Source organism: Marmota marmota, unplaced genomic scaffold (assembly GCF_001458135.2).
Source record: "Marmota marmota marmota unplaced genomic scaffold, marMar, whole genome shotgun sequence".
In the NCBI taxonomy this organism is placed as follows: domain Eukaryota; kingdom Metazoa; phylum Chordata; class Mammalia; order Rodentia; family Sciuridae; genus Marmota; species Marmota marmota.
This window is the reverse complement of record NW_026000019.1, coordinates 9,904,516-9,931,025: the sequence shown is the minus strand read 5'-3', so window position 1 is coordinate 9,931,025 and position 26,510 is coordinate 9,904,516. Positions and strand designations below refer to the sequence as shown.

The 26,510-nt window shown below is 41.2% G+C and overlaps 1 protein-coding gene across 1 annotated transcript in view; it reads left to right on the top strand.

Moving 5' to 3' along the window:
* Positions 1–26,510, top strand: part of CUNH1orf21 (chromosome unknown C1orf21 homolog) — a 135,380-nt gene that overhangs the window by 24,143 nt on the left and 84,727 nt on the right. The window contains exon 2 of the mRNA XM_015491705.2: positions 10,212–10,306. Coding sequence (XP_015347191.1) covers positions 10,212–10,306 — 95 coding nt within the window. The remainder of the gene's footprint in view (positions 1–10,211; positions 10,307–26,510) is intronic.

The following is a 26,510-nucleotide window of genomic DNA, read 5'->3' as shown; positions in this document are numbered from 1 at the left end:
CTTTACCCAAATGGTTGAATGTTTGAGTGAGCAGGAGCTTCTGAAATGGTTCAATCATTTCTTAATCCTAATCAGCCATCCTGTAGATTCATGACCACTGGTGGGGGTGGGGGTGGGGGACAAGGGGGACAGTGAAGAACCGACTACAGATGAAGCTGCAGAAATTTATTTCCAGTCCTGGAAAAAGAACTCATGTTTCAGAGCCCCCTGATGACGCCGGAGTTGTATAATTTTATCTACAAAGGAGGGCATGTGAGAAACTGTGCTAGTATCTTCTCATATTTTCTATTACTGCTGTATAGTTTGCCCTAAAAAAAGAATACCACTGCTTGCACTGTATGCTGCGTATGTATAGTGTCCTTTATCTGAAATGCTCCAGAGCAGAAGGGTTAGAAGAGTTTCAGAATTTGGATTCTTTTGGATTTTGGAATATTTGTAAATGCATATTGAGGTGTCTTGGGGATGGGACCCAAGTCTAGATGAGAAGTTTATTTATGTTTCACACTCACTTTGTACACATAGCCTGAGGTAATTTGGTAACTTCATGCAATATTTTTAATAACTTTGTGCATGAAACAAAATTCCATGGTGTAGAATTTTCCACTTGTGGTGTAATATTGGTTCTCTGAAAGTTTTGGATATGGGATTGTTGGATAAGGGATGCTCGGTCTGTGGTGTGTGTGTGTGTGTGTGTGTGTGTGTGTGTTTTAAATGCCTGATCTGAAAAGGTTCATCTTTTTTTTTGGTGGGGGGTGGAGGGTGCCGGGGATTGAACTCAGGAACACTCCACCGCTGAGCCACATCCCCAGCCCTATTTTATATTTCATTTAGAGACAGGGTCTCACTGAGTTGCTTAGCACCTTGCTGTTTTGCTGAGGCTGTCTTTGAACTTGCAATCCTCCTGCCTCAGCCTCCTGAGCTGCTGGGATTACAGGCATGCGCCACCATACCCAGCAAACAAAATCACCGTTTAAGATAGCAAGGTTTTCCATAGACATTGTTCTAGTTGCTATATAGCAGAGGAACACTTCAGTTTTCTGCTGTTAGGTGCAGCGGTGCTTAGATCACCAGAGAATGGCACTCTGCAGTACTGGCTTCAGATGGCATGTGGGTCCCTCGCTTAAGTAGGTCAAGAATGACATTTTTCCACTGGTTAAGGCTCCAGAGATTTGACCAGGGAGGAGATGACAGCTTTCCTGGTGGTATCCATGAAGGTTAGATGCTCTTATTCATATCTCTGTGGTTTTCAAAGTTGCCCTGATCTTTTCTGAATCCATTTACATATTTAATGCCTATACCATGCCCTGAAGAAATTATTCTCTGTGCTTTGTGGTTTTAAACAACAAGGACTGATGTGGTGGTGGTTAAGAGCCTGGGGTTGGACTCAGACCAGCCTGAGCTTGAACCCAGCACTGCCACTTGGCTGTTAGAGAGCTGGGGCCTTCTAGGAAACTGAGGCAGCATGAAGATCCCCCAATCAAAATTGTTATCAAGTCAGAAAGATTTCAGACGTGACACTCAGAGTAACAGGAATGAGTTTTTCAACTGAAGGAAAAGGGAAAGGGGACACTCTCAAGGGAGAGGTCCTCTGAAAGAGGAGAAGGACAGTGGGCCTCTCCTACACTCCAGTTTTATTGGAGGTCTCAGAGAAGTTTCTGGAGAGTCCTGCCCAGGTGTACCTCTTCACTTTTGACTGACAGCAGGGTGACATCAGATTTTCAAGTCCCCACTACCATGACAACTCTCAGTCACTTTGGCCCAGGCTGACCGGTTCTAATTGAATTCTTCACCGTACATTCTTAGATCTTAAATTCATAGATTTTATGGTTAGGAGGAATTATCCTTATCTCCCTGAGTTCCAGTATCTGGTCTGTGAAAAGGGTCACAAAAGTCTCCCCCTTCAGGGTAACATGGGCTCCTCTTGTTGACATTATTTGGGGTCTGCATTTCTTCTGCAGAGAGCAAGTAGTTTGCTGAGGAATGTGACATATCCTGTCCACTGAGGCCAGGCAGGGCAGCAGGTGAATTGCTTCTTGAAAAAGAAAGCATATGGGGGTCAGCACAGTGGGCCCATTTATGGACTTACTCCCTTGACCTTGTGTTCCCACTCTCCGCATCTGTCTGTCCCCTAACCTGGCCACTCTCCCTGTAGCTGTAGCGGGGACTTAGAACGCTGCCTCATGGGAGCCCCGGGGAGGATGGAGCCTAAACAGGGACAGCATGATGCCTGGACAGGTCTTGATCCCCCAGTGGTTACCTAGGGCACCCTCGCTCTCTGGGGACAGTCTGGCAGTTATCACTAGACCTTGGATCTGAGTGCGCTTTCCTGAAGGAATCTAGGCTGGCTCTGCATCTGCTTGTGCCTCTGTCAGAGTTTGTCAGAAGATGAATGTTCTGGGGCCCTTAATGACTGGCTAATAGTTCTTTGGTCACTGAATAATGAACCCCAAACGAATGAAGGAAATAGCTTGTCTGGCCTCTGGGTTGATTGAATGATTCAGGAAGGAGGCCTGCGGGTCCAGTCTTAATTATTAAAGGTGCCGTGATGAGAGGATTTGTCATTTTGGGTCCTTTCTGTGGAAACTCTGAGGCCTAAGGTCACCCTCTATGCAGCTGAGGGCACTGCTCATCTCGTCCTCTCAAAAAGCAAGAACAAGGTCCTAAGAATGAGAACAGAACACACCGTCCACAGGCCTGGGCCAGGCTGGCCAGGGTGTGTCCAGAGGAGATGGTCAGGGACCAAGGGCAGAGCCTTAGCCTATACCAGTGGTCTCAGGACTTGGGCTCTGGCTGAGTCTTGTCACCTGGACCTGGCTCTTTGGTTGGCCCTGTCCTTGACCTCTCTCTGCACCCTCTGGACTTCCCTGTGTCTTCCACACTGAATTGCTTACACTTCCCCATTTGTCACACTCTCTCCACCTTTGAACTCTCTGTCCCCTTGCTGAGCCGTCCACCAGTCCTCCTCCCAAGCATCCGTGTTCCTCAGTCCTGGGGAACTGAAGTTTGTCACCTCCTCCAAGACTCTCCCTAACCTGACCGGGGTCCCTCCTTTCCACTCCACAGCCACCACCCCACTAGTGTGCTTCTCATGGCCGTGGACACTCCTGACTCTACTTGCTTGTTTTCTTATGTCCTCCCCTCCCCTGCTGTGAGTACCTTCAGAACAGGATGGCTTCCTTTTCCTAGATACAGCTCCAGGACTGAGCAATGACTCTGGCATGTAGTAGGTGCTCCATAAATATTGTTGAAGTAAGGAAAGAGAGAAACACAGCACGGATGGCCGGGGCTAGCCCTGCACTTGACTCAAGGTCAGAAAATAGATCCTTCCCTTCATCTTCCTGCCCAGAATCAAACCAAGAGGTTTTTGTTCATACCTGGTTGGGCCAGAAGGATATCCACAAAGTGGTGTAATTTACAGAGATCTCATAGTAGTCAATAAGAAAAAACGCTGCAACTCCATTAAGAAATAAAGAGCAAAGAATAGGAAAAGATGCACAAAGAAGACCAGATGAATGATTAGCACATGGGAAAGCATCCAGTGCCACATCAAACTAAAAAAAAAAAAAATTAGATACCATTTTTACCTTTCAATTCATTGTATGTTTTTTAAAAGGATAATGGCCTTTATTAGTGAGGGTGCAGCACTGAAATGGGTCTTATATCTCCATCTTAGTCCTTTTGTGCTGCTATAACAAAATGCCACAGACTGGGTACTTTATAGACAACAAAAATTTATTTCTCAGAATTCTGGAAGCTGGGAAGCCCAAGATCAAGGCCTGGCATTTGGCATCAGGTAAAGACCTTCCTACTGTGTTCTTAGATGGCAGACGACAGAAGCACAAAAGGGATAATCTCATTCCTCAAGGCATTTGTTAGTCAGCCTCGGCCACTGTGACCAAAATACCTCATATAAGCAACTTAAAGAAGGAAAAGTTTATTTTGGCTCATAGTTTCAGAGGTTCCAGCCCAGGGTCGCCTGGGCCATTGTTTTGGGCCTGGGGCAAGACAGAGCATCCTAGAGGAAGGGTGTGGTGGAGGAAGGCTGCAGAGCTCATGACAGCCCAGAAGCAGAGAGAAAGAGAGGGGCCAGGGACAAGGTATAACCCAAGGCCTTGCCCCCAGTGACCTACTTCCTCTAACCACATCCCACCTGCCCACAGTTTCCGCCACCTCCCAGTAGTCCATTCAGCTCTCAGTGGATTAATCCACCCATGGAGTTAGAGCCCTTAGGATCCAATCACTTTCTAAGAGCCCCACCTCTGGATATTGCTGTATCGGGGACCAAGTCTTCAACACCTGAGCTTTTAGGGAACATTCTAGACCCAAACCACAGCACCATTTTATAATGGCATCAATCCCATTTCCCAAAGACCCCACTTCTCCATACCATCACAGCGGGAATTAAGTTCCACACGGACTTTGGAGGGGACACCACCATTCAAGCTGTAGCAAGCACCGGAGCAACAGTAGGTGATACCACCAGGCCTTTGTATCTGGCTTTGTTTATCTCCTGTCTAAATGTAAATGAGCATTGGGTTTTACTATAAAGGAAGACATCAAAGGCATAGGAGAATTGCTGTGGTGGTGACATTAGCATTTATATTATGAGGTGTCCTAAAGGGGCCTGAATGTAAATATGTACCATCCCTGCACCTCCTCTGGTAGAAATTATGGCTAGGCACCTTTCATGCCCAATCTCCACAGATTTAAAGTCTCAAAGTATAATTTTCCTGCTTGTTATTTTTGCACAACTTATATTTTTAGATCATTGAGAATTTTTAGATTGTTTTCCTTTAGTTGTAGATGAACACAATGACTTTATTCATTTATTTTTATGTGGTGCTGAGGATCAAACCCAGTGCCTCACACATGCTAGGCGAGCGCTCTACCTCTGAGCCACAAACCCCAGCCCAGATTATTAAAATTTAATGTGTCAAACAATCTTATTTTGAAATTAGTTTTCCTTCATTAGTTTGATTTGAAACAAACTCTGGAAAGAAATGAGTTATTTTATATTGAAGGCGCCAAAGCCTTGCTTGAGAAATGTTCAGAACACTAAAAATGGGCAGTTTGGAATTATCCTAGAAATTACTTAGTGTTAATTATCACATTGGAGCTGACCAGTTCATTTCCAACAAGTTTGCTGACCGTAATTACTGGGAAGGGACTGCCTGCCTCTGGGAAGGGACGTGTTTTATGAGGGTCTTCAACTGCGCGTCTACTTTGTATATGAATTTGTTCCAAATTTAGAATCTGTCCTGGTGAACTGTGGCAGTGGAACGTGGTTCATCTACTGGGCCGAGGAGGAGTGTGCTCTCAGCAGGAGATGCTCCCAGAGAAGGAGCTGTCCCCTGAAAGGGCTGGTTTTCCTTGGGTCCCATTTCCTGGGCTCCTGCATGCCCCTGGCGTTGATTCTCATGGAGCCCAGACCATCCTAGGTGCTTAGACCGTACTGAGAGGCTTTGAAGATGAGGATCGATTAGAGGGGAACCAGGCCTGGACACCCAGATACGATCAGAGCCTGAACTATTTATTTTCTGCTCTTCAGTGCCTCTGCTGTTAAACTTCTCTTTAGTCAAATAAATATTAGTTACTGACATATTGCTAGAAATAATGAGGAGTATAAAAATGCGTTTTGGAGATTAGGATGTTAAGAGAGACCAGTATAAAAGTGTGATAGAGAGGTTGATTATGTGAGCTTTGAAGTCACACCACCTGATCCCAGCTCCATCATTCCCAAGCCGACATTCAGGAGCCCTGGACAAAGGAAAGGAGAGAAGGAGGAAGGAAGACAGAAAGGGAAGAATGAAAGGAAAGGAGGGAGGGAGGGAGGGTGAGGGAAGAAGGAAGGAAGGGACAGACATTAGCTGAATTTTTTTTCTGAATTTGGTCAAAAGCAGCAACCCCCAGAGGCTAAAGGTTGGGTGTGCCTGGCTAGCCCAGTGGTGACCGTCCTGCCCTAAAAAGTAGCTGTGGACCCTGGATCCACGCCACCCATGCAACCTCAGTGTCTTCCCTTTTGTTGCATTCCTAGAAGGGCACCAATCAGAGATTGCTAATTCAACAAGAATCATCTTTTAATTGGGCATAAAGAGCAGTGTGGGTAGCCAGGTGCGGTGGCTCATGCCTGTCATCCCAGTGGCTCAGGAATTTGAGGCAGGAGGGTCATGAGTTCAAAGCCAGCGTCAGCAACCTCAAGGAGCTGAGAAACTCAGTGAGACCCTGTCTCTAAATAATATGCAAAATAAGGCTGAGGGTGTGGTTCAGTGGTGTGGTCCAGTGCCCTTGAGTTCAATCCTTAGTACCAATAAGAAAAAAAAAAAAGTGTGGGAAAAGAGAAGTTTGAGAAAGGGCTTTGGAGATTTGCCTTAGTGGGGTGCTCCAAGAGAGGCGAGGGGAGGGTCCAGGAAAGCTGCAGAATGCAATGGAAACTTAAAGAGGGGTCATACAGAGGTTTAGAACTCTGGAAGAAGAGGAGATTGTTTGACCTCAAAGACACACTTTGCCTCTTTAAAATATTGGCCTAGGCCCAGCCTTCCATCCAGGTAAAGAGAAAATGTTTCCTTTCTCCTTCTTTCCCTGTCTGGGTCCCAAGCCCACTTCCTTCCGAGACCTAGTCCAGGGTGATCATCTTCTCATGACATTGCTAGTTCCTTTAAATCCAGAAAACCATCTCTTTTTATGTAGTTTCTGTGCAGAAATGCTTTTCAGAGTGCAGACCCTGCGACTGTTGTAGTTTTTGTTTCCTTTCAGGTGCATTCACTGTTAGAAAATGCCACTCTCTTAGTTCCAAGCAGATCTTTGACTTGGTCAATTTCCCATTTCCATATAGTGTCATTAGTGGGTCCAGAAGGGATTGGCCTTCTGTGTGTTGCCTATCAATGGAGGCTGCCAAGAACTCGTTGGCTTTGCAGATGGACGATCTGCTCCCAAGTTACCTTTATCGTTAACAGAACTGACTTTAAAAAGAATCAAGTAGAAGGAGAGAGGTGCTGGATGTGTGTGAAAATTCCAATCTACTTTGACACCTTCTTAAGGTCTTCTTTTGATCAATGACAAATAATCCCAGCCCCTCCCTGCTATAATATCAGGGTAAAATACTAAAAATATCAGCACTGCCTGCTTTTGACCCAGATCTATTTAGACTAGCACAGCCTGTGACTGTTTACATGGAGGGGATGGGAATCAACCCACTGCTCCTGATGTGCATTTTAATAAGCCACCTGACAAGATCAACAGGAAGAAAAGAAAATCCGTGGCGAACAGGTGTGAGGGAGCCTGAGGAAGAGAAACCCTGCCCTCCCCCTCTGACTCAAGTCCCCACACTGTTAGGCTCCCAGGACCCCCTGGCTGGTAACACTGCCCTCATTGTCCCTGGTGTGGGCTCTGATAAAGGGAGCCTAGAGTTCCCAACGAATTCCCCTGAGCCTCCAGCCAGAGGAAACTGGATTTCCATAGCAATCGCCTGGCTGTCACAACCCCCAGTGCTTCTGAGGAGGGCTGTTCCTGACAGCTGCATCTCCATGGAAATGTGTGACACTTTGTTGACGAGTTGTCTCTTTCCAGATGGACATCGCCATTCCACGCCGCCGGCCGTTGAGAAATCTGACAGATTTTAGTATTTGCTTTGTACAAATTGAGGCTGCTCCGAGGGTCTTTTTGGTTTTAGGCTGTGATGGGTTTTTGTGCAGGGTGTCCTGTGAGCAGGCACGATGTCTGTTTGTTTTCTCTTTGTGTTCCCCTCCCTCTGACGGGGCTGGCCAGCCGGGATTGTTAAGGACACGTTGAAACCTCCCTTCTTTCTCAATTGGAGGAGAGTCTGTCTTGAGGTAAAAAGAAGAAAGGAAAAAAAAGCTTGCGCTTGGAAGAATGCTACTTTGGAAGTCACATTGCCAGGAGCATTTTCCATTTCATCGGAGAAAAATATTAGAAAAATATTAATAGTTTGCTACTTCCAATTCAGTTGTGTTCCCTGGAGGGATAAGAAAATAAAGACTGAATACTGCCCGGCTACTCAGAGTGCATCCGCACTGAGTTTGTCTTGGCACGTGGGAAAGGACATGCAGAAGCATATAGGTCCTAAAATCCTACCATTTGAGAATTTGGGTCTTATAGGCAAAAATAATAGAATCCACTAGAATTGTGGTGTGTGTGTGTGTGTGTGTGTACACATCTATATATATATAGACATACATATACACTCGACATAAATACAAATATGACATGAATTTTATGTATCATCTCTAACATGTTATTTATATATAAAGTCATTAGAGAGTTGTTAGAAACAACTAAAAATCACAGTTGAATTCAGTTAAATATTTGTAATTAGCTCACTGAGTCATGACTTACAAATATTATGCCCCTGCAAATATTAATACCCCCCCAAACTGAAGTTGGGAGGCCTGTTGTAACTTTCTTTTAACCATTATTTTTATTTCTGTGTAATTGTATCAGAGCCATGATTTGTCACTGTCTTTTCTTTTTAAATTAACAGTTGTTTTTCCAACTCCTGAGTGAATAATCCTTAATTAAATAGATCAGGATTATTAATTTACTTTCACTGTTTTCTGAATCAAAGTTGGAATGTGAAATCCTTTTGTGTTGTAATTGCGCAGCAGGATCCACTGATAACGCGCTAATGCATTTAGGACTTGGAATTCTTGAAGGGCTTATTACTGAATTCTCACACTAGTTTCTCAACTTTCTTTGGAAAGAAGCAGCACCAATACCTATCTTGAATAGTCAGATAGAAAAAACAATTGGTTTAGTCATGAACATGGAGTTCTTATGTGGACATATGCAAATGAATCACCTTCCTAAGGATGATAATTTGTGGAAACACTTGACCAGCATAATTGCTTGGAGAAATGTGGCCATCACAAATGTCTTCAGGGCTAATGTGTTCAGGGTTAATATCAGAAAACCTGAAACTACATTAGAAATTGGCATTAGAAATCCTAACGCAAGGCATTATGTAAGAATATAGTTGTTGTAGCCAAATAATCAGACAATAATACATTCCAACTTTTTAAACAAAAGCCCAAACTCTCAATGATCTATGATAATGCTCTATGATAGCTGTCTATCATAGTTAGACATTGCTTCTTACCATATGCTATGCAGTCGTCAGTGTGTGTGTGATGAAATTTCCTAATGCCTTACTTTGTGTGAATTTTCCCCCACAAATTGGATTAAAGATGACTCAAAGTCACACCTATTTTTGAACTTAGGATGTTCCAGTCATTTCCTGTTGACGGGAATCTGATGAATATGTCATCGCTGTTGTCACCAACCCTCTGCTTAGAGAAGTTCATTAGCTGTGGGCTTTCCTGAGTTTGTTCTGTAATGGGTATTGATCTGGGATTGGTGTCCCCTCTCTGGCTATAGCAAAGTCTTGGTCCCATCCATTCCCTTCTCTACTTTCTACCCTTAAGTGATAGATCTATGTGATAAATACTGCAGCTTTTCACATATATGACTTTACAGAGATGAAATGAAAGTATATATGTGGGGTGTATTATTTGTTTGTTTTTGTTTTTGTAGTACTATGGATTGAATCCAGGGCCTCACACATGCTAGGCAAGCGCTCTACCACTAAACTACATCCCCAGCCCTGAAGCGTATCAAATGAATAATAAAGAAATGAAATAATGTCACATGCTCAAATTTAATATAAGGATCATAGAACATTTCTGTTCCCAATTGTTAAGGTCTATTTTGTTCATCATCCCAACTCTTTTGTTTTAAACAATGCTTTAGGTTTTTCCAAAAGAGAAATTAAGGTCCAGATGTACTGCTGAAAATTGCTGCTATAGGCATTTTGGACTAATATTTTCTTGGGGGAAAATAAGATCATTCTCTCGAGTCTTCTTGGGGCATTGTGTGAGGTGTCTCGGTATGTGTGGGTTCCAAATAGTCCAAGTAGACAGAATAACCTGTTTCCACTCACCACTTACTCTCTCTGAAAGGAGCCAAGCAGTCAGACTGTCATTAGCTGAGCTTTCTCCAGTCAACAGAGAAAAACACCTCCTAAAAGGACCGGATCCAAGACCCCGGTTAAGCCTCTTCTAGATTGTTCCAAATGAACCACATATAAAACAGCCGCAGGGGAAAGGGTCTAACAAATCACGCACTGGGCTTTTCTAACTGACACTTTTCCATCATTGTGGGAAAAATTACAAGATGTGTTTTCTTTTTTTGGCACTCAGATGAGTATAGGATCAAACCAGTGGAAGAGGTCAAATACATGAAAAATGGGGCAGAAGAGGAGCAGAAAATAGCAGCCAGAAACCAAGAAAACTTGGTAAGAATCGAATTTCTCCTTTGACAATGAATTTTGGTGATACCATTGTAATAGGATCCACACTGCATGTTTCAGCTGCAACTCACACACTGGCTCTGGGTTTCTTGAAAGCGCTGTGGTTATTTATAGCCTGCCTGGAAGCTGCACCATTACTCCTGTATCCTGTTTGTCTGAATAAGCCCTTCTTTAATCTTGATGGAAGTGCACCCCGGAAAATGCAGTGCACTTATTCATGTTTTAAAGTTCTAAATTTAAAGGTGGGGGGGGATGGTGCAGGATTGAGATTTATGGGAGGAGGTTTGGTTCACTTGGGGCTTTTTCTACCACTCCCCCTTTTTTAACTCTTATCCAGGTCAAGGTGAATGGTAAAGTTTCCGTATTCTGAGCGTGTAATGCCATTGATAAAGTTGCCTTTCAAGGGAAAATAACGTACTTCCAGGGTGGGTCTCCACCCAGGGTCAGTGCCCCCCACTCACAGTGTTAAAGGTATGTGGGTTTTGAGTTAGTTAGCAGGAAATGGTAATGATAGGAAATAGGAAGTTAGGAACTTTTTTTTTCCATATGAATCAATATATACCTTAATATTCCATCTCTATAAAAATATTTAGCTGACTGTCTTATTAGATGATTTCTTAAAAGAGGTTACAAATAACTGAGAATCTACATTTATTCAGTTGTATTGGTGCCAAACAGCTTTTTATGTATATTTTATTCTTGAATTGTTTCCTTTCATGATTGAGTGAACGTATTTTTAAGAAGCCTGCAATATCGTAAAGTATTTCCACTTCACTTGAACTCCTCTTTCTATTATGTGCAGTTTTCATCTTTTGATTTCTGTTATAGCAGAGGGAGTTGGCCAGATAGTAACCAATGCACAATGATTGTTTAAGGTTATCATTTTCCTTGATATTCTAGTGAATATTAGAGGCTATTTGTTTTATCTTTATTCTCTTCTGAATGCATGAGCTATAGCATGAGAACTAAAGTATCAACAAGTAAATATTAGATCTTTTTTTTTTTTTTTTTGCACTGGGGATTGAACCCAGGGGCACTGAGTCACATCCCTAGCCCTTTTTTGTATTTTATTTAGAAACAGGGTCTCACTGAGTTGCTAAGTGCCTCGATAAGTTGCTGAGGCTGGTTTTGAACTCTTGATCCACTTGCCTCAGCCTCTAGAGTCACTGGGATTACAGGTGTGCGCCACCACGCCCGGCTTGAATATTAGATCTTTTTTAAAAGTGAAAACACTCTTGATAATAAAATGTTGATTCATAAATGTGATTTGGATCGTGTGTGTGTGTGTGTGTTGTGTGTGTGTGTGAGAGAGAGAGAGAGAGAGAGAGAGAGAGATTTGGATCTTAAAGTATCACTTAGTGACAGAGATTCATGCCTACAATGAGGATATATTTTACTATCAACATTAAAACCCAGGGAAAGGTAACAGTAACTAAATAGTAGAAATTATTATTATCAGACTTTATTTTTTAAACTGGAGGTAGAACCCAGGGTTACTTTACCACTAAGCTACATCCCAGTCCTTTTTATTTTATTATATATTTTTCTAATTTTGAGACAATTTCTTGCTAAATTGTTGAAAGTATTGCTAAGTTGCTGAGGCTGGCCTCAAACTTGTGGTTCTCCTGCCTCAGCCTCCCAAGTTGCTGGGATTATAGGCGTGCACCACCATACCTGGCCTGGGTCACTCTTACTTATCGTTGAAACCACAGGCTAATAAGTATCACTTCTAAGAGAAACCTCTAGACCTCACTAGCTATGCTAGTTCTCCTTTAGTCTCCCTGACTATATTTGTGTTTTCCTCTATAGTACTCAACATAGCTGTTTTGGAATACCTCTGAGTAATTTGCTTAATGTATATTCCTCTTTTAGAACGTAAGCTCATGAGGGTAAAACTGTTTCATTTTGGTTTATAGTTAAATGTCCAGCACCTAACAGTGTGTAGCACCTAGTTGTTACTTCATAGTTGCCTAAGACCTCCAGTCACTTTGGCCCTGTGACCACTGTTTCTGTGGCTGGAGGAGATTATGCTGGTTGTCTGAGACTAATGATGAATCATTTATATGTCAATCATTTATGCAATCTCAATTCCAAGATTTGCATTTGTTCCAATTTTCATCACTGCTTAACATCCATATATTATACTTTGCTTCTCTGAGACTTTAATTCCTTCTTAAGGAAGGTGGTCTGAAATAGTAGCACTGGCTTTGAAGATTATACATACATAGATCTCAATATGGACCGTAGCTTTGCCATGGTTTATAATTTTGGCCAGATATCTAAAACTTCTCAACTTCAAGTTCCACATCTGGAACCTGGGAGATAACACAATTATTAAAAGTATTAGAAGAAAATGTGGAAGATTATGTTTAACATCTTAGCAAAGGGAAGTTTCACTAAACAAGACAGAGAACACAAAAGCTGTTGAGAAAACACTTTTTCTTTTGTGACATCAAACTGGAGACTTTTGTAAAATAGGATGACTGCAAAAAGTAGTTAATTGGTAGGTAAGAGCCTGGAAGAAAATATTTACAATGGCTATAAGGCAATGAATTAATATCTGAGACTTTGAAGTACACTTGTAAATAATTAGGAAAAAGGCAATCCATTAGAAAAATGGGTGAATGAGCAGTTGATTCACAGTAGAAAATGTGGAGGATAGCATATGAAAACACATCTTCATCACTAGTACAGTACCTCGTCCCCGATACTGGGGACTGAACCCGGGGCACTTAACCACTGAGCCACATCCCCATCCCTTTTTATTTATTTTGAGACTGGGTCTTGCTAAGTTGCTTGGGACCTCTCTAAGTTGCTGAGGCTGGCTTTGAACTTGTGATATTCCTGCCTCAGGCATATGCTACCATGCCCAGCTCTTTTATTTTTTTCTTCGTACTTGGAATTGAAGCCAGGGTTGCTTTACCACTGAGCTACATCCCTAGTCCTTTTTAGTTTTTATTTTGAGACAAGATCTTGCTAAGATGCTTGGGACCTCACTAATTTGTTGAAGCTGCCCTCAAACTTGGGATCCTCCTGTCGCAGCCTTTACGGGTGTGCACCGCCATGCATCTTTCTCTGAAGATACAAACCGCTGCCCAAGCCATGCTCAACTGGACGGCTTGGGGGCTGCTCTCAGGAACACCTCGCTGTTCTTGTTCCCACAGTTAATTTTGTGTTTTCCAAGAACTGATGTGCTGGTTCCCAAATCCGTTTCTACTGGTTGAATGTCATTGTAATTATGTAATTTAGTTAAATATATGCAAACCAATGAAACACAAGTGTGGAAAGAGCTGTTTCAGTGAAAATTAAATTGAATGCTTTGGAAAGTCTTGATGAAGGCAAGTTACTAAAAGCTTCCTGTTAAATTAGATTAAACTCGGACTATTTCACAAGGTCTTTACATTCTCACTTCACTTAAGAAACCAAACTAGGGACTCTCGGATGTGCATTATGGCTATGGCTAATGTGAAGCCCAATGTGGAATGGTTCTTTACTGAAAGGAGAAACCTGGTTCCTATATCAAGAGATTAGAGAAGAAATGCACATCTGTGTATTTTTAAATAAAATATGTTGCATGTGCTTGTATCTTTTTTTTGTGTTACCCATCTTTAACTCACTGTCTTGTTTAATTGTGTGGGTGGTGTTACCTAATACAACTTTAATGGTAATCAGGGAAATGCAAATTAATACACAATCCCATTCTTCACCCATTAGATTGGCAATGACTTGACATTTGATGATATCAAATTTTGGCATGGTTATAGGAAAATATGTATTTGCATACTGGTGGTAAACATCACGGAGGGCAGTTTAGCAGTATCTATGAAAGTTTAAACATGCATGGCCTCACCCAGCACTTCCACATCTTGCTCTGCACTCAAGCACTTACCCAGGTACCTGAGGAGGCTCACTCAGGACATTCACTACACATTGTTTATCCGTGAAAAATAATAATAACCATCATGCCTGTCAGTAGGACAATAGTACAGCACACCATACTAGGAAATAATTATTAAAAAATGAGAACCATACAAACTATTATGGAAATGTTCTGCAAATTGTAGAATTGATATTTTTAGCATGATGTCATTTAAGGTGTTTTTGTGTGTGGGGGGGAGGGCTTATTGTTGTTGTGGCTTTTGTCTTTTTTTTTTTTTTGATACCTGGGACTTAGTCCTATTACTGAACTTCATCGTCACCCCTTTTTATTTTGAAACAGGGGTCTCACTAAGGAGCTCAGGTTTTTTATATTCCTGCATCAGCCTCCCAAGTCATCCGATTACAGGCGTTTGCCCTCATATCCTGCTAAGATTGTTTAATTAAATAAAACAGCAACACTGTGCATTTTTCATGAGTATCCATATCTCTGTAGAGATTCAAAGACAAAACCTGGGTGGATCTATCAGTAATGGGTTCGTCAGTTGATGAGGCACTGAAGTACACTGAGGCTGTGTTTCCTACTCTGCAAAATGGAGATAATAATTGGACCCACTTTAACGGGAAGTTGTGAAAATTAAATAAGATATTAGCACAGCATAGAAAATGCCATTGTTGGTTATTGTAATGTTATTTTTATTAGGGTATTGTGCTGGGAAGGAGGAAATGAGAAAGAATTGAGTGTGTGGTCAAGGGGATATCTATCCTTACACTTAATGTTTTAATTCTCATTTTAAATTGATTTATTAAAAGGGGGATAGCATAGAAATTCCAATTTGGACTACTTTGGAATCTTTAAGTATTTGGACATTTTCTCGCCATTGGTACTAGATTCAGAACCAGGGGGCCTTTTACCCCTGGGCCTGGTGAGTTTGTGAGAGCTTCCATACCTATCTCCAGTGCATTCAATTTCTAATAAATATCAGGATATCCGGCTGCAGACATGAAGACTTGGAAATTAGGAAACATCTTTGATGAGACAGAATGCTCTAGCAACCCATCAGAGCCTCCTCCTCCAAGCAGTGGCATCAGTCAGTGAAACTAGGAAGCAGCCCTGACCCATAGAACATGCTGTGGGTAAAGCAGTCCCCTGTAATTAAGGAGGAGCTCCTGTTCTCCAAAGCACCGAATTGATTGACAGTCTGAAACAAACCAGAGAATGTTCTGCAATTCCATTCAGTAAGTGGTAGTCAATAGGAAAGCTAGGTGCTCAAGCCCACAGTCACTGTATCACTGTCATCATCAAAGTATACCTTGGGAGGAATAAAAGGTACATGAATGAAGGTTGTAAACTTTTAGTCACTGATAAAACGTTTTGTTAATGAATCAGATACATACATTCCCATATAGGCGTTGTCATAATTAGGAACTCTATAAGAGTCCATTTGACCTCTCTTTAACAAATACTACCGTCTTTATTTTTTCTGTGATTCTTAGAGCAACTAATATAGTAGCAAATTGACATTTCTATTTAAAGATTGTTCTGCAGATCTTAGAAAAGACTATTTACCTTTGTATGCTTGTCCTCAAATGCAAAGTCAAGTAATTATTTTTAGAAATCAAATAATGCAAAAGACTATGACTTTGCATCATCCCAATTTCCCAGGCCATTTAAAAACATGCAGCACTTTTGAGAATAAGGTAAAATAAACCGACAAGAGTGAAGCTGGTATTAGCAAACAAAATGTCCTGGTATGTGGAGCACCTCTTCTTTTTTCTCTTCTCTCCTTCCAGGTATGGATTGGATTTGAGATCAGGTTAGGGTGGGTGAGTTGTTGGGAGTGGGCTTTGTACTTGAGGGGGGTACTTCCTGGTTTGGGGGCCTCTAGAGGACCAGGGAGTTCCCCAAAGCAGAGTGAAGATGGAGAGGGGTTCTGGGTGTCTGAAAGAGACAGGATACACCCTTTGGTAGAACATAAATATCATTTTAGTGCCAGAGTCATCCCATAGGATCTCTTGGGTCTCCTTCCCTGTTCTCTTAGGCTTTGACATCATCCTGAAGTTCATCCAAGAAATTGGAGAAACAGCATCAGGATCCCAGATGCTATCTCCCTGAGCGTTTTAGTGTCTTACGAGTTGAGCGGCTCACGTGAGCGGAGGGCATTGGCAGTGTCCTTCTCCTCCATGATGTTTGTTGTGTGTAGAAGGAACAGGCGGGAAGAGTGGCACCTCTTCATCTGTCTTGAAAGACTTCCTTTCTCCAGCTACCCTGCGTTTTTGTGTTACTTGAGCCAAGCACATTCCAGGTCTTAGATATTATTCTGGCACGTGGCAATTTGTTTTAGAGCAGGAGTAGTGTTTAATTCTCTAAGGACAAGGGATTTGTTGAATCAGCCTTCTAAATTTCAAGTGTGGGACAGAAGCAAAGTTCCTGATTCAGGAACAGAATGTTACAAGGATAATAGTGCATACAAAAGTGCTTTGTACGCATAAAGCCCAACACAGATTACAATGATTGTTGTTATTACTGGTTAAGAGGACACCTGGATTCGTTTGGTATTCTGTTGGTATTTTTTAATAGAAACACAGTCAGGGCACGGCATACTTCTGGTTTTAAGTAAGCATTGACCCTTCTTCCTTGAACAAAGAGCTGTGGCATCATAGTGGACTTCAGTCTCCCATGAAGAAATGGCAATGTTAAAGTGTTTCTCAGCTTAACGTACGCAGAAATCAATGACGCAAGGGTGTTTTGTTTGTTTGGTTTGGTTTGGTTTTGCAGTGCTAGGGATCAAACCCAGAGCCTCATGCATGCTAGGCAAGCACTCTACCACTAAGCTACATCCCCAGCCACTTAAAGGTGGTTTTTGAAGAAACTTCTACAGTCATCCAAAAAGGAGGGGGTAGCAGAGCATGACAAATCCTATCTCAAATGACTTTTTCTCTTACCCCTATTTACACTGAACTGACCAAATGCAGGTGAACAGTGTTTGTTAGGATCCCAGTGCCATATCTCTCTTGAACAAGTCCCTATTTCATTGTACTCTGTTCTCACTACCAGTGTGGCTTTGTGAGGGCACTGAAAGGAGTGTAAGGATTGACCCAGCACAGGGGTAACTCCGGAAAATCTAGATGAGATGGACACACACAGCAAATAGAGGCCCTGATGAAGTCTCGGGAGAACCAGAATGGAATGGTGGGTGCCAACTGGGAGATCTGAGGAAAATCAGAAGGTTGCCTTTTCACTGTGCCGTGAAGGAAACCAGGTTTTGATTGACAGATGAAGTTGGGAAGGGATTTCAAGCAGAAGGAAAAGTTTGAGCCGCGGCATGAATGATGAGTGGTTCGGGAGACTGACAGGATATACTGTGAAGTGTTTATTTGGCAGGTTGATGTCGCTTTTTTTTCTTTCTTGTCAGCATACTGATTTCGGGTTTACCAGTAGTCTGCAGCATTTGTAACTACAGAATAAATAGAACAGGCCTCTGCAGCTCTGATTAAAAGATTGAGGGTGTGATAATGACTTCCCTTTCCCAGCATTGTTACAAGAGTGATTGCTTTTAAACATGCTTTCCTTGGTTACAAGGTCTGTTATGGTTTAGATGTGGTGTCCCCCGAAAGCTCACATATGAGACAATGCAGGAAAGTTTGGAAGAGAAATGACTGGGTTACAGCCTTAGCCTCATCAGTGAATTAATCCCTGATGGCATTGACTGAAGTGGTAGGGTGTGGCTGGAGGAGATGGGAAGTGGGCCATGACTATGGGGTATGTATTTTATATCTGGAGAGTGGAGTCTCTCTCTGTACTTCTTGACCACTCTGATGTGAGCTGCTTCCCTCGGCCTGCCCCACACTCCTCCGTGATGTTCCAACTCATCTCAAACCCTGAGAAATGGAACTGGCCTTCTGTGGACTAAGACCTCTGAAACTGTGAGCCTTCACATAAACTTTTCCCCCTCTGCAGTTGTTCTGGTCAGACCCTTTAGTCACAGCAGTGAAAAAACTGACGAAAACAAGGTCCATCTAAAAGTTGTTGGACCTATTTGTTCTTGACCTCCTCCTGCCCAATAAATGATAGCCTCTAACTTGTCCCTTGAAACTTTTCTTGCTCAGTTCTGGAAATTCACAAACACAAGCAATACTTTAGATTAAGATTTCTGCACTCTTCTTCAAGAGTGGAACCCTGACATTTAAATAGAAAGTGGAAAGAACTTTCATCAAGGCCTGATTCTGTTTGATCCACATGGTCATCTTCGAAGTTGGATCTGAATATTATTAAAACCTGGGCATTTTTTGCTCAGTGGCCCAGATACAACAGTGGAATGAGGGAAATGAGTGACACCTGAGGCTGGGACACCAGTATTAGACATGGCTGGGTGTCTTTTCTGCAGGTTGTTCAAATTTCTGCCTTATCATCTATGGGATACTAAAAGTAAAACCAAAGCATATAAGTTTCATGCATCTGTTGGCAAACTCTGTGAGAGAAGATAGCTTCACCCAGAATTAATAATTTATGCCCTGGAGGAGAGAGTTTCGAAAGAAGCCATAATGTTTTCAAGGGCCTGGACTTGGTCATTGTCCCTCTGGGCGTCATTTGTGAACAAATAATACCCATTGTTAAAAGAGGTGCAGGAATCAGGAGCCTCATGATTTTCAGGGGTTCTTGATGATTCTGAAGATGATTCTATAGCTGTCATTCAGAAAAGAAGGAAATAAATAACCAGCCATGAAAAATTCATGCATCTTCTTTGGAGACATGAAGATGTATTGTTTAGCTTGTCAACAATATAATAGATATATTAAGGTGCCGTTGCTCCTGCCTGCCTCACATTCAGGATAGGACTAATTGAATTTATTTACTCGGTGCTCTGTATGATAGTAGATGCCGGATTTCTTTCTTCTTTGAAAAGTGAAACTATTGATACTGATAATGTATTTTCCAAAACTTAATGAACTGACTCTTTTTTTTTTTTTGGATCGTGTCGTGTGAGATGCTACCCCACAGATTCTCATTTACTGACAAACTTGTGCTCATAACTGAAAAATTTGGGGATTTGCCTAATTTCAAATAAATACTTCTTTTATGGATTTTTACAGTTAAGGATACTTCGACTGGAAACAAGTCAAGAGTATTGTGATGGGAACTGGATATGAGGTTGGGGTTCATCTCAAATGCAAAGTAGAAGGCTCATCATTAGGACGGGGCCCAGCAGGACTGACAAGATTCTGGTCCGACTAGCAAGGGTTCTTTGACTTCTCCAGAGTCAGAGACATGCTGAGCCTGAAAAGCATGGCAGGGAACAGCAGCTAGAGATAAAAAGAAGGGAAATCTCATTCCAGTCAAGTGCTCCAGAGTGACATCTGAACACACACAGTGTTTAAGCTCATATCAAAGGCTCTGAGCTGCCAGGAGCCAGCCATCCAGTGAGCCAAAGTCAACTAGGCGTAGCTAGTGTATTTATTTCATTTCCTCCTGTTGTTTAATTGCATTTTTAAAATTAACTTTTCCTTTTTTTTTTTTAAATAAACATTCTACTTGCGTGAATTACTTTAAGCCATTCTTGTAGAAATGCAGAAGTGAATAAAAACAAAATCAGTCATACATCTCATAATCACCATTTATGTTTTTATACCTAATACACATAGAAAATACAATATTTCCTAAACAAAAATAGATCTTAATTCCTTCCAAAGCTAAATATGGTCATATCATATGTCTAGCAGTCATGTTCCAAGGGTGTTTTTCCAACTGATTTGAAAACCTGTGACCATATAGAAACCTTCATGTGACTGTTGGTAACAACTTTATGTATAATCACCCCAAATGGGAAGCAACCAATATGTCCTTCAGGGATGAGTAGACAAAGTGTGTACAGCCATATAAGGGACTATTACTCAGTGATGAAAAGGAATGAGAAACCAAGCTGTGAGAAAATATAGGTGAGTGTTAAATGCATATTACTATGTGAGAGAAACCAGTCTTTTTCTTGGGATCATTAGTGCTGAAATTTCTTGTCAGCTTGGATAGAACTTGGCAGGTACTAAAAAAAAAAAAAATTATGCCATCAGCATTCTGATGCTAGTCAGGTACTAGGTGATTTTTTTTTTTTTTTTTTTTGCTTTAGAAAATGAGAATTTTCCCAGGCACAGTGATGCATGCCTATGATCCCAGCAATTTGGGAGGCTGAGGCAGGAGGATCGCAAGTTCAGGGCCAGCCTTAGCAACTAATTGAGACCCTCAGCAATTTTTTTGAGACCCTGTCTTAACATAAAAAGGACTAAAGATACAGCTCAACAGTACAATGTCTCTGAGTTCCCCAGTACAGAAACAAAAAAGAAAAAAATTAAGAAAAAAAAAAAAAAAGGAACCGATGTGATTCTGCAATCTGTATTTGGGGTAAAATTGGGAGTTCATAACCAACTTGAATCTAATGTATGAAATATGATGTGTCAGGAGCTTTATAATGTTTTGAACAACCAATAAAAAAAATTAAAAAAAAAATAAAAGGATAACATACAAAAATAAATAAATAAATAAATTTAAAAAAAGAAAAAAAAAAGGGAATTATTTGACAGCCATTATTGTTTGGATCTGGAACATCTCCCCAAAAGCTCATGCTTTGAAAGCATGATTCCCAATGCAGCAAGGTTCAGAGGTGGAGCTTTTAGGCAGTGAATAGGGCTATGACCTCATCAATGGATTAATCCATTTGCTGGATCAATCCATTGATAGCTAAATGGACTACTGAGTGGTAATGGTAGGCAGGCAGGGCATGGCTGGAGGAAGTAGGTCATCAGGATTGTGACCTTGGATACTATATCTGTCTCTGGCCCCTTCTTCCCTCCCTCCCTCTCTGTGCTTCACAACTGCCGCACCCATCCACCATGATGTTCTGCCTCACCCCGGGCCCAGAGCAGTGGAGCTGGCTGACCACAGACTGAAAACTCTGAAACTGAGCCCAAATAAACTTTTCCTCCTCTGTGGTTCTTATCAGGCATTTTTTTTCCATAGTGATGAAAAGCTGACTAATTTAACAGCCTAATGGTACACTAACTCTTAATATCTCTTTAAACCCACATTGTTTTCTAGATAGAAATAAAACCACCAACTTTAGAAGATAACCCTTCTATTCATTGAGACACAATGCCTTTATTTTATTTATTTTTATGTGGTGCTGAGGATCGAACCCAGCACCTCACATGTGCTAGGCGAGCACTCTTCCAGTGAGCCACAACCCCAGGCCCCATGTAGTGTATTTTACCACGCACACACCCCTGACCAAAAGATCCTACTTGCTTCAAAGAACTATGGTTGCTTCACCTTGGAAGAAAGATACCCTCATCAACATCTCTGTCCCGATGATCTGTTGTTGCATAACTGACTACTGCAAAATACAGTGCCTTATTTATTTTCTCATGCTTCCATGGATGGACAGAGGTCAGCTAGACAGTTCCTGCTAGGGTCTCTGCACGTGCAATAGGATGTAGGCTCAGCTGGGCTAGAAGTTCAAGACAGCTCACCCACAGGGCTAGCAATTGATGTTGGCCGTGAGTTCAGCTAGGACAAGTGTCCACCTATGACTTCTCTGTGTGGCTTGGGCTTTTCACAGCGTGGTGGTCTCTGAGGGTGCTTCACAACTGTCTTCTTACAGGCAGTGGCCCTGTTTTTGAGGCTATTGTCAAAGCAGTCATAGAGCCTCCCAAATTCAAGGGGGTGGAAATCCAAACTCCTCCTCTTGATGGCAGAGTGGCAAAGTTGCATTGCAGAGGAACACAGGGAATGGGAGGTACAGTTACCATCTTGTTCAAATATGTGGGTGGATAGAGACCACTTTACAGGATTGGCATCATGAGAAAGCTGACTGACTTCCAAAACCTGGACTTTGCTCTTTAATCTAATTTCTATTTTAAAAGAAAAGCTAATAAGCACATTGCAGTGATACACACCTGTAATTCCAGCTACTCAGGAGGCTAAGGCAGGAGGATGGCAAGTTCAAGGCCGGCCTAGGCAGTACATCAAGATCCAGTTTCAAAATAAAAAAAGGCCTGGATGTAGCTCAGTGGTAGAGCTCTTACCCAACATGTGTGAATCCCTAGGTCCAATCCCCAGTACTATCAAAAAAAGAAAAAAGCAAACGCTGATAAAGAAACATCCCTTTGTACTTCTGTACTGGGGAAACACCTTTTTTTAAGTACCAGATATACCAGATACACAAAAGGCATAAGGCATATAATCCCAGGAGACAAAATCAATTATGCTGTTCATCAAATCTTCTCTGATACTGGCTGACACACATGGTGAACCGAAGAAAAGAAGGCTTTGGCACTGAACCTAGCCAAGCTGCTTTCTAACCAGATGTTCTTTTAAATTCCATGAATCATGATCCTTTGTCTATAAAATCAGATGGCGGCTAGACATTTCTGGGTTGTTTTAAGGAACAAATTAGGTGATTTTGGTGAAATACCCAGTCGTATACTATGATACTTAGTTAAGTACTGAATACAGATAGTTATTATTCCTCCTATTTCTGTTTCTTAGTTTCCATATCATGTGCCCTCAACTTTCTAGAAGGTTCCATGCACCTCTGCTTGTTAAGTATTGTTTTACTGTTTTGTTGAACATCATCCATAGAGTTTTTAAAATAAGATTCCAATTAATTCCAATTTCAGATCTTCAAACATAAGTATAAATATAGTATCATAATAGTAACATTTTATCTTACTCCTCTATATAAGTGTCTTCATATGGCAGTGGATGTTGGATCATTGTGTTTAAGGTGGAATACCCCTAGTCTTAATCTTTAACTTTCAAGTTTAAATTAGTTCATGTTATCAGAATTTGAGAAAGAACAAATTAAGTGAATTTATAGAGAGGAGTGGAAATGCATATTTAGATACAGTTTGTGATCACTCACTAATGAGGAAAAACTGTGTCTACCTCTAGGCAGCCCTCTTGCTTCAAGAGCCTGCTAATTAGCTAAATGTTTGGCGTATCTCAGTAACCCCAGAAGCCTGTATAATTCAAATTAGCTTTGAACACAAGGGTGTCCCACATCTTATCTCCCTTTTCAAGGCATCCTCCTCAACGGAGCTTTCTAATAATAGTTCCTCAGCCCTGAACTGATCTGAGGATAAAGAGGAAGAGAGCACGTCCACCAAATGAATCTTTTCTTTTGGTGTATTTAAGAATGTTTCAGTAATTCTTTTTTCTTTCTCCAAAGTAAAAATTCTGTTTTTAAAAGGGAAAACATTCTTTATGGGGTCAGAGTTCTTAACAGTTTCTCAGGTTAAAGAGAAGACAGAAAGATTCAATATAAAGTAGTGTAACCTTTGAAGTTGTTGATTTAATAGTTCCACAGAATTCAAGGAGCACCCGAAAATCAAGGTCTTGCAAGTCTGACACTGGTATAGTTGCGTGCTACAAATGGAAACATTGGGATCCTGGGGAAAGATAATGCCTCTACCCCATTAATCCTTTCATCCATTCACTCATGAAACCAGTAATCATTAATCTCCAGTTTTTGTCCTTGGTTTTGGGTATCATGAGGAATACCCAGCCCCATCCTTCAGGATGCCAGCCAGGGAGCACACAGTTTCCATGGAGTACGCCAACCCGTATAATGGGGGAACACATGGTACTACCACACCTAAGCCAATTTAGCGTGCCCAGGGAGCCTTCTGGGTGGAGTGGTCCCCTTATGTTCTCATTTAGCAGATCTACCTCCAGCCTTAAGGCTCCATGGAAACCAGTACAGAGAACCATGAGATCCTGTGCTTCATCCTTTACATATAATAAAAGATGCTACAGTGTTGGCAGAACCTGAGTTCCTAAGGACACAGTTACAGTTACTTTATAACAGAACTATTGTGAAGAGCAATGCTTGCCACATAGCAAACACAATAAATGTTGGCAAATTGCTATTACTGCTAGACTTTACCCCATGGACCTTGGAAAGCTGTCAAAAGTTATTATCCTGCTATGGTTACTCCAGATTCCAGAATCTCCTTGTGCATCATCTTAAAATTTATTGATGGTGATTAAATATTACTTAATTAAATATTATTTAATTACTAGCTAATATTTGTGAAGTGCTTAGAACAGTGCCAAGTATGTACTAAATGCTGTATGCCTGTTTATTTTATATCTCAGTCTAACTTAAACAAATGTGCTGAGGATTAGAAATGTCACTTTTTCAATTTTCAGTGAGTAAGGTAAATTCAGAGAAGTTGAACTTCTTGCCTGAAGTCAGACAGCTAATAAAGTTTGGAGCCAGTATTCAACCTGTGTCTCATTTCATATCATGACAACTGCATCTTAAAATTTGATTTAAAAGACGTACCATCACAACACATTTTTTTTTTTCCATTTTGGTAAGATGCTTTCCAACTTTGATCAGGAACTGTAGTCCTAGCCAGCCTAAATTTTGCATTCCAGTTTTTTTCTTAGCATTCCATCATTTTCTATTTTCCTTTATAGTCATCATATTAAATTTTAATGGATGTGCAAAAGTACTGTAATTGATTTTCCTCAGCTTTTATTCTACTGCTGAGTATCACTGTGTTTCCTGTTTTTCGTTATTATATAGTAGATAATGCATCTGTAAGCATACCCCAAATAAAGCCATTTTCTTCCATTGATTTATTTCCTTAAGTTTCCAGGACTGAGCTCATTGGGTTGATGGTTATGAATAATTATAGTGTTTTTGACATACATTACCTATGTCTTCCACGCAGCAGTGTATGGAGACTGCCAATTTTAACACTAATATGGATATTTTCTTTCTTTAAAAACTCCTACAGATTTTTTAATACAAATGATATTTCATGGCGATTTTATTTTTTGCATGCTCTGATTACTAATTCTGTGAAATGTATTGTCACCTATTTTAATAACCCTTAATATGTTTCTTTTCTAGTTTTAAAGTTGTTTTGTTTTTTGTCTCCCCCCCCCAATGGTGGGGATTGAGCCCAGGGGTGCTCTATCACCTCATCTACAGTCTTTTTTATTTTTTATTTTGAGGCAGGATCTCACTGCATTGCCCAGGCTGGCCCTGAACTTGAGATCTCTCTGCCTCAACCTCCCGAATAGGGATAACAGGTGTGCAACACCATGCCTGGATCCTTGAGTGTTCAACAGGCAGTTAAATGCCTGAACATGTGTGTGTGTGTGTCAGGGCAAAAATATGGAGATGTATAATAATCCATCATCATTATCATGGGATGACAAGAGAAATGCTTGCCAAAAGATAGGAGATGGTTTAGGACTGAACTGCTCAATAAATGAAAAGAGCCAGGCAAACAGGTGGGAGGAAGATGAGAAGACAGCAGTGGGGGGAGGAGCTTAAAGACAAGAGAGTAGTGATCTCTCAGATGACTGCCCAGTGTCTGTGGAATGTGGCTGTCAGGAGGTCCTTGGTAATCTTGACAAAACCAGTCCCTGTAGCTTTTTAAAAAATAAAGACAGCCTGATATTGGTTTGCCTTAATGCCATTCAGTGTGCAAACATCTGCCTCTCTCTGAGATGTAGCCTACTAGAGGAGGAGGCTATGTTTCTGGGTCAAATAGACCCAGGTTCAAATGATGACTTTGCAACTGGCCAGTTGTCTGAGTGACACTGAGCAAGAATCTGAATAGCTATAGTATCTTTACAATATCTTCACCTTCATATTCTTCACCTCTGCAACAACTTACAGAGCAGTTAGAATTAAATAAACTGATGTCAAATGCTTAATGCAATGCCTGACACATAATAGGTTCATTGTACATAGTAGTTGCTATAAAACTATTATTATTCCTTTAAATATTATATTTAATATCAATAGGGGGCTGGGCAGAGTGCTTTGCCTAGCAGTTATGGGACTCTGGATTATACCTCTAGCACCACAAAATAAGTGATTTTTAAAAGGAAGATGTGTCCCATACATGCCCTGTTCTTCTGGTCATAACTAGCCATAGAGAAAGAGGAGAGTGAAGCAGTTAAAAGCTGAATTATAATCCCACTGACTTAGCTCTGAGCCTTGGGCAAATAACTTTATCACTTTGGGCCTCGGTTTCCTCATCTGTGCAATGGAGACAATAGCCCCCATCACATAGATTTATTTTGGGGATTAAAACACCAAAGAATGGTAACTGCCACCTAATAAGTACTGTATCAGTAACAGCTTTGTTGACAATAGTGATGCCAACAGCGATGAAGACAATAAAGGAGATGATGATATTGATGTTGATAGCTGCTTTCTCTTTGGACCAAATGTCTTTACTCCACTTGGAAAATATAAGGAATTTTTTTTTTTTTTTTTTTTTTTTTTTTTTTTTT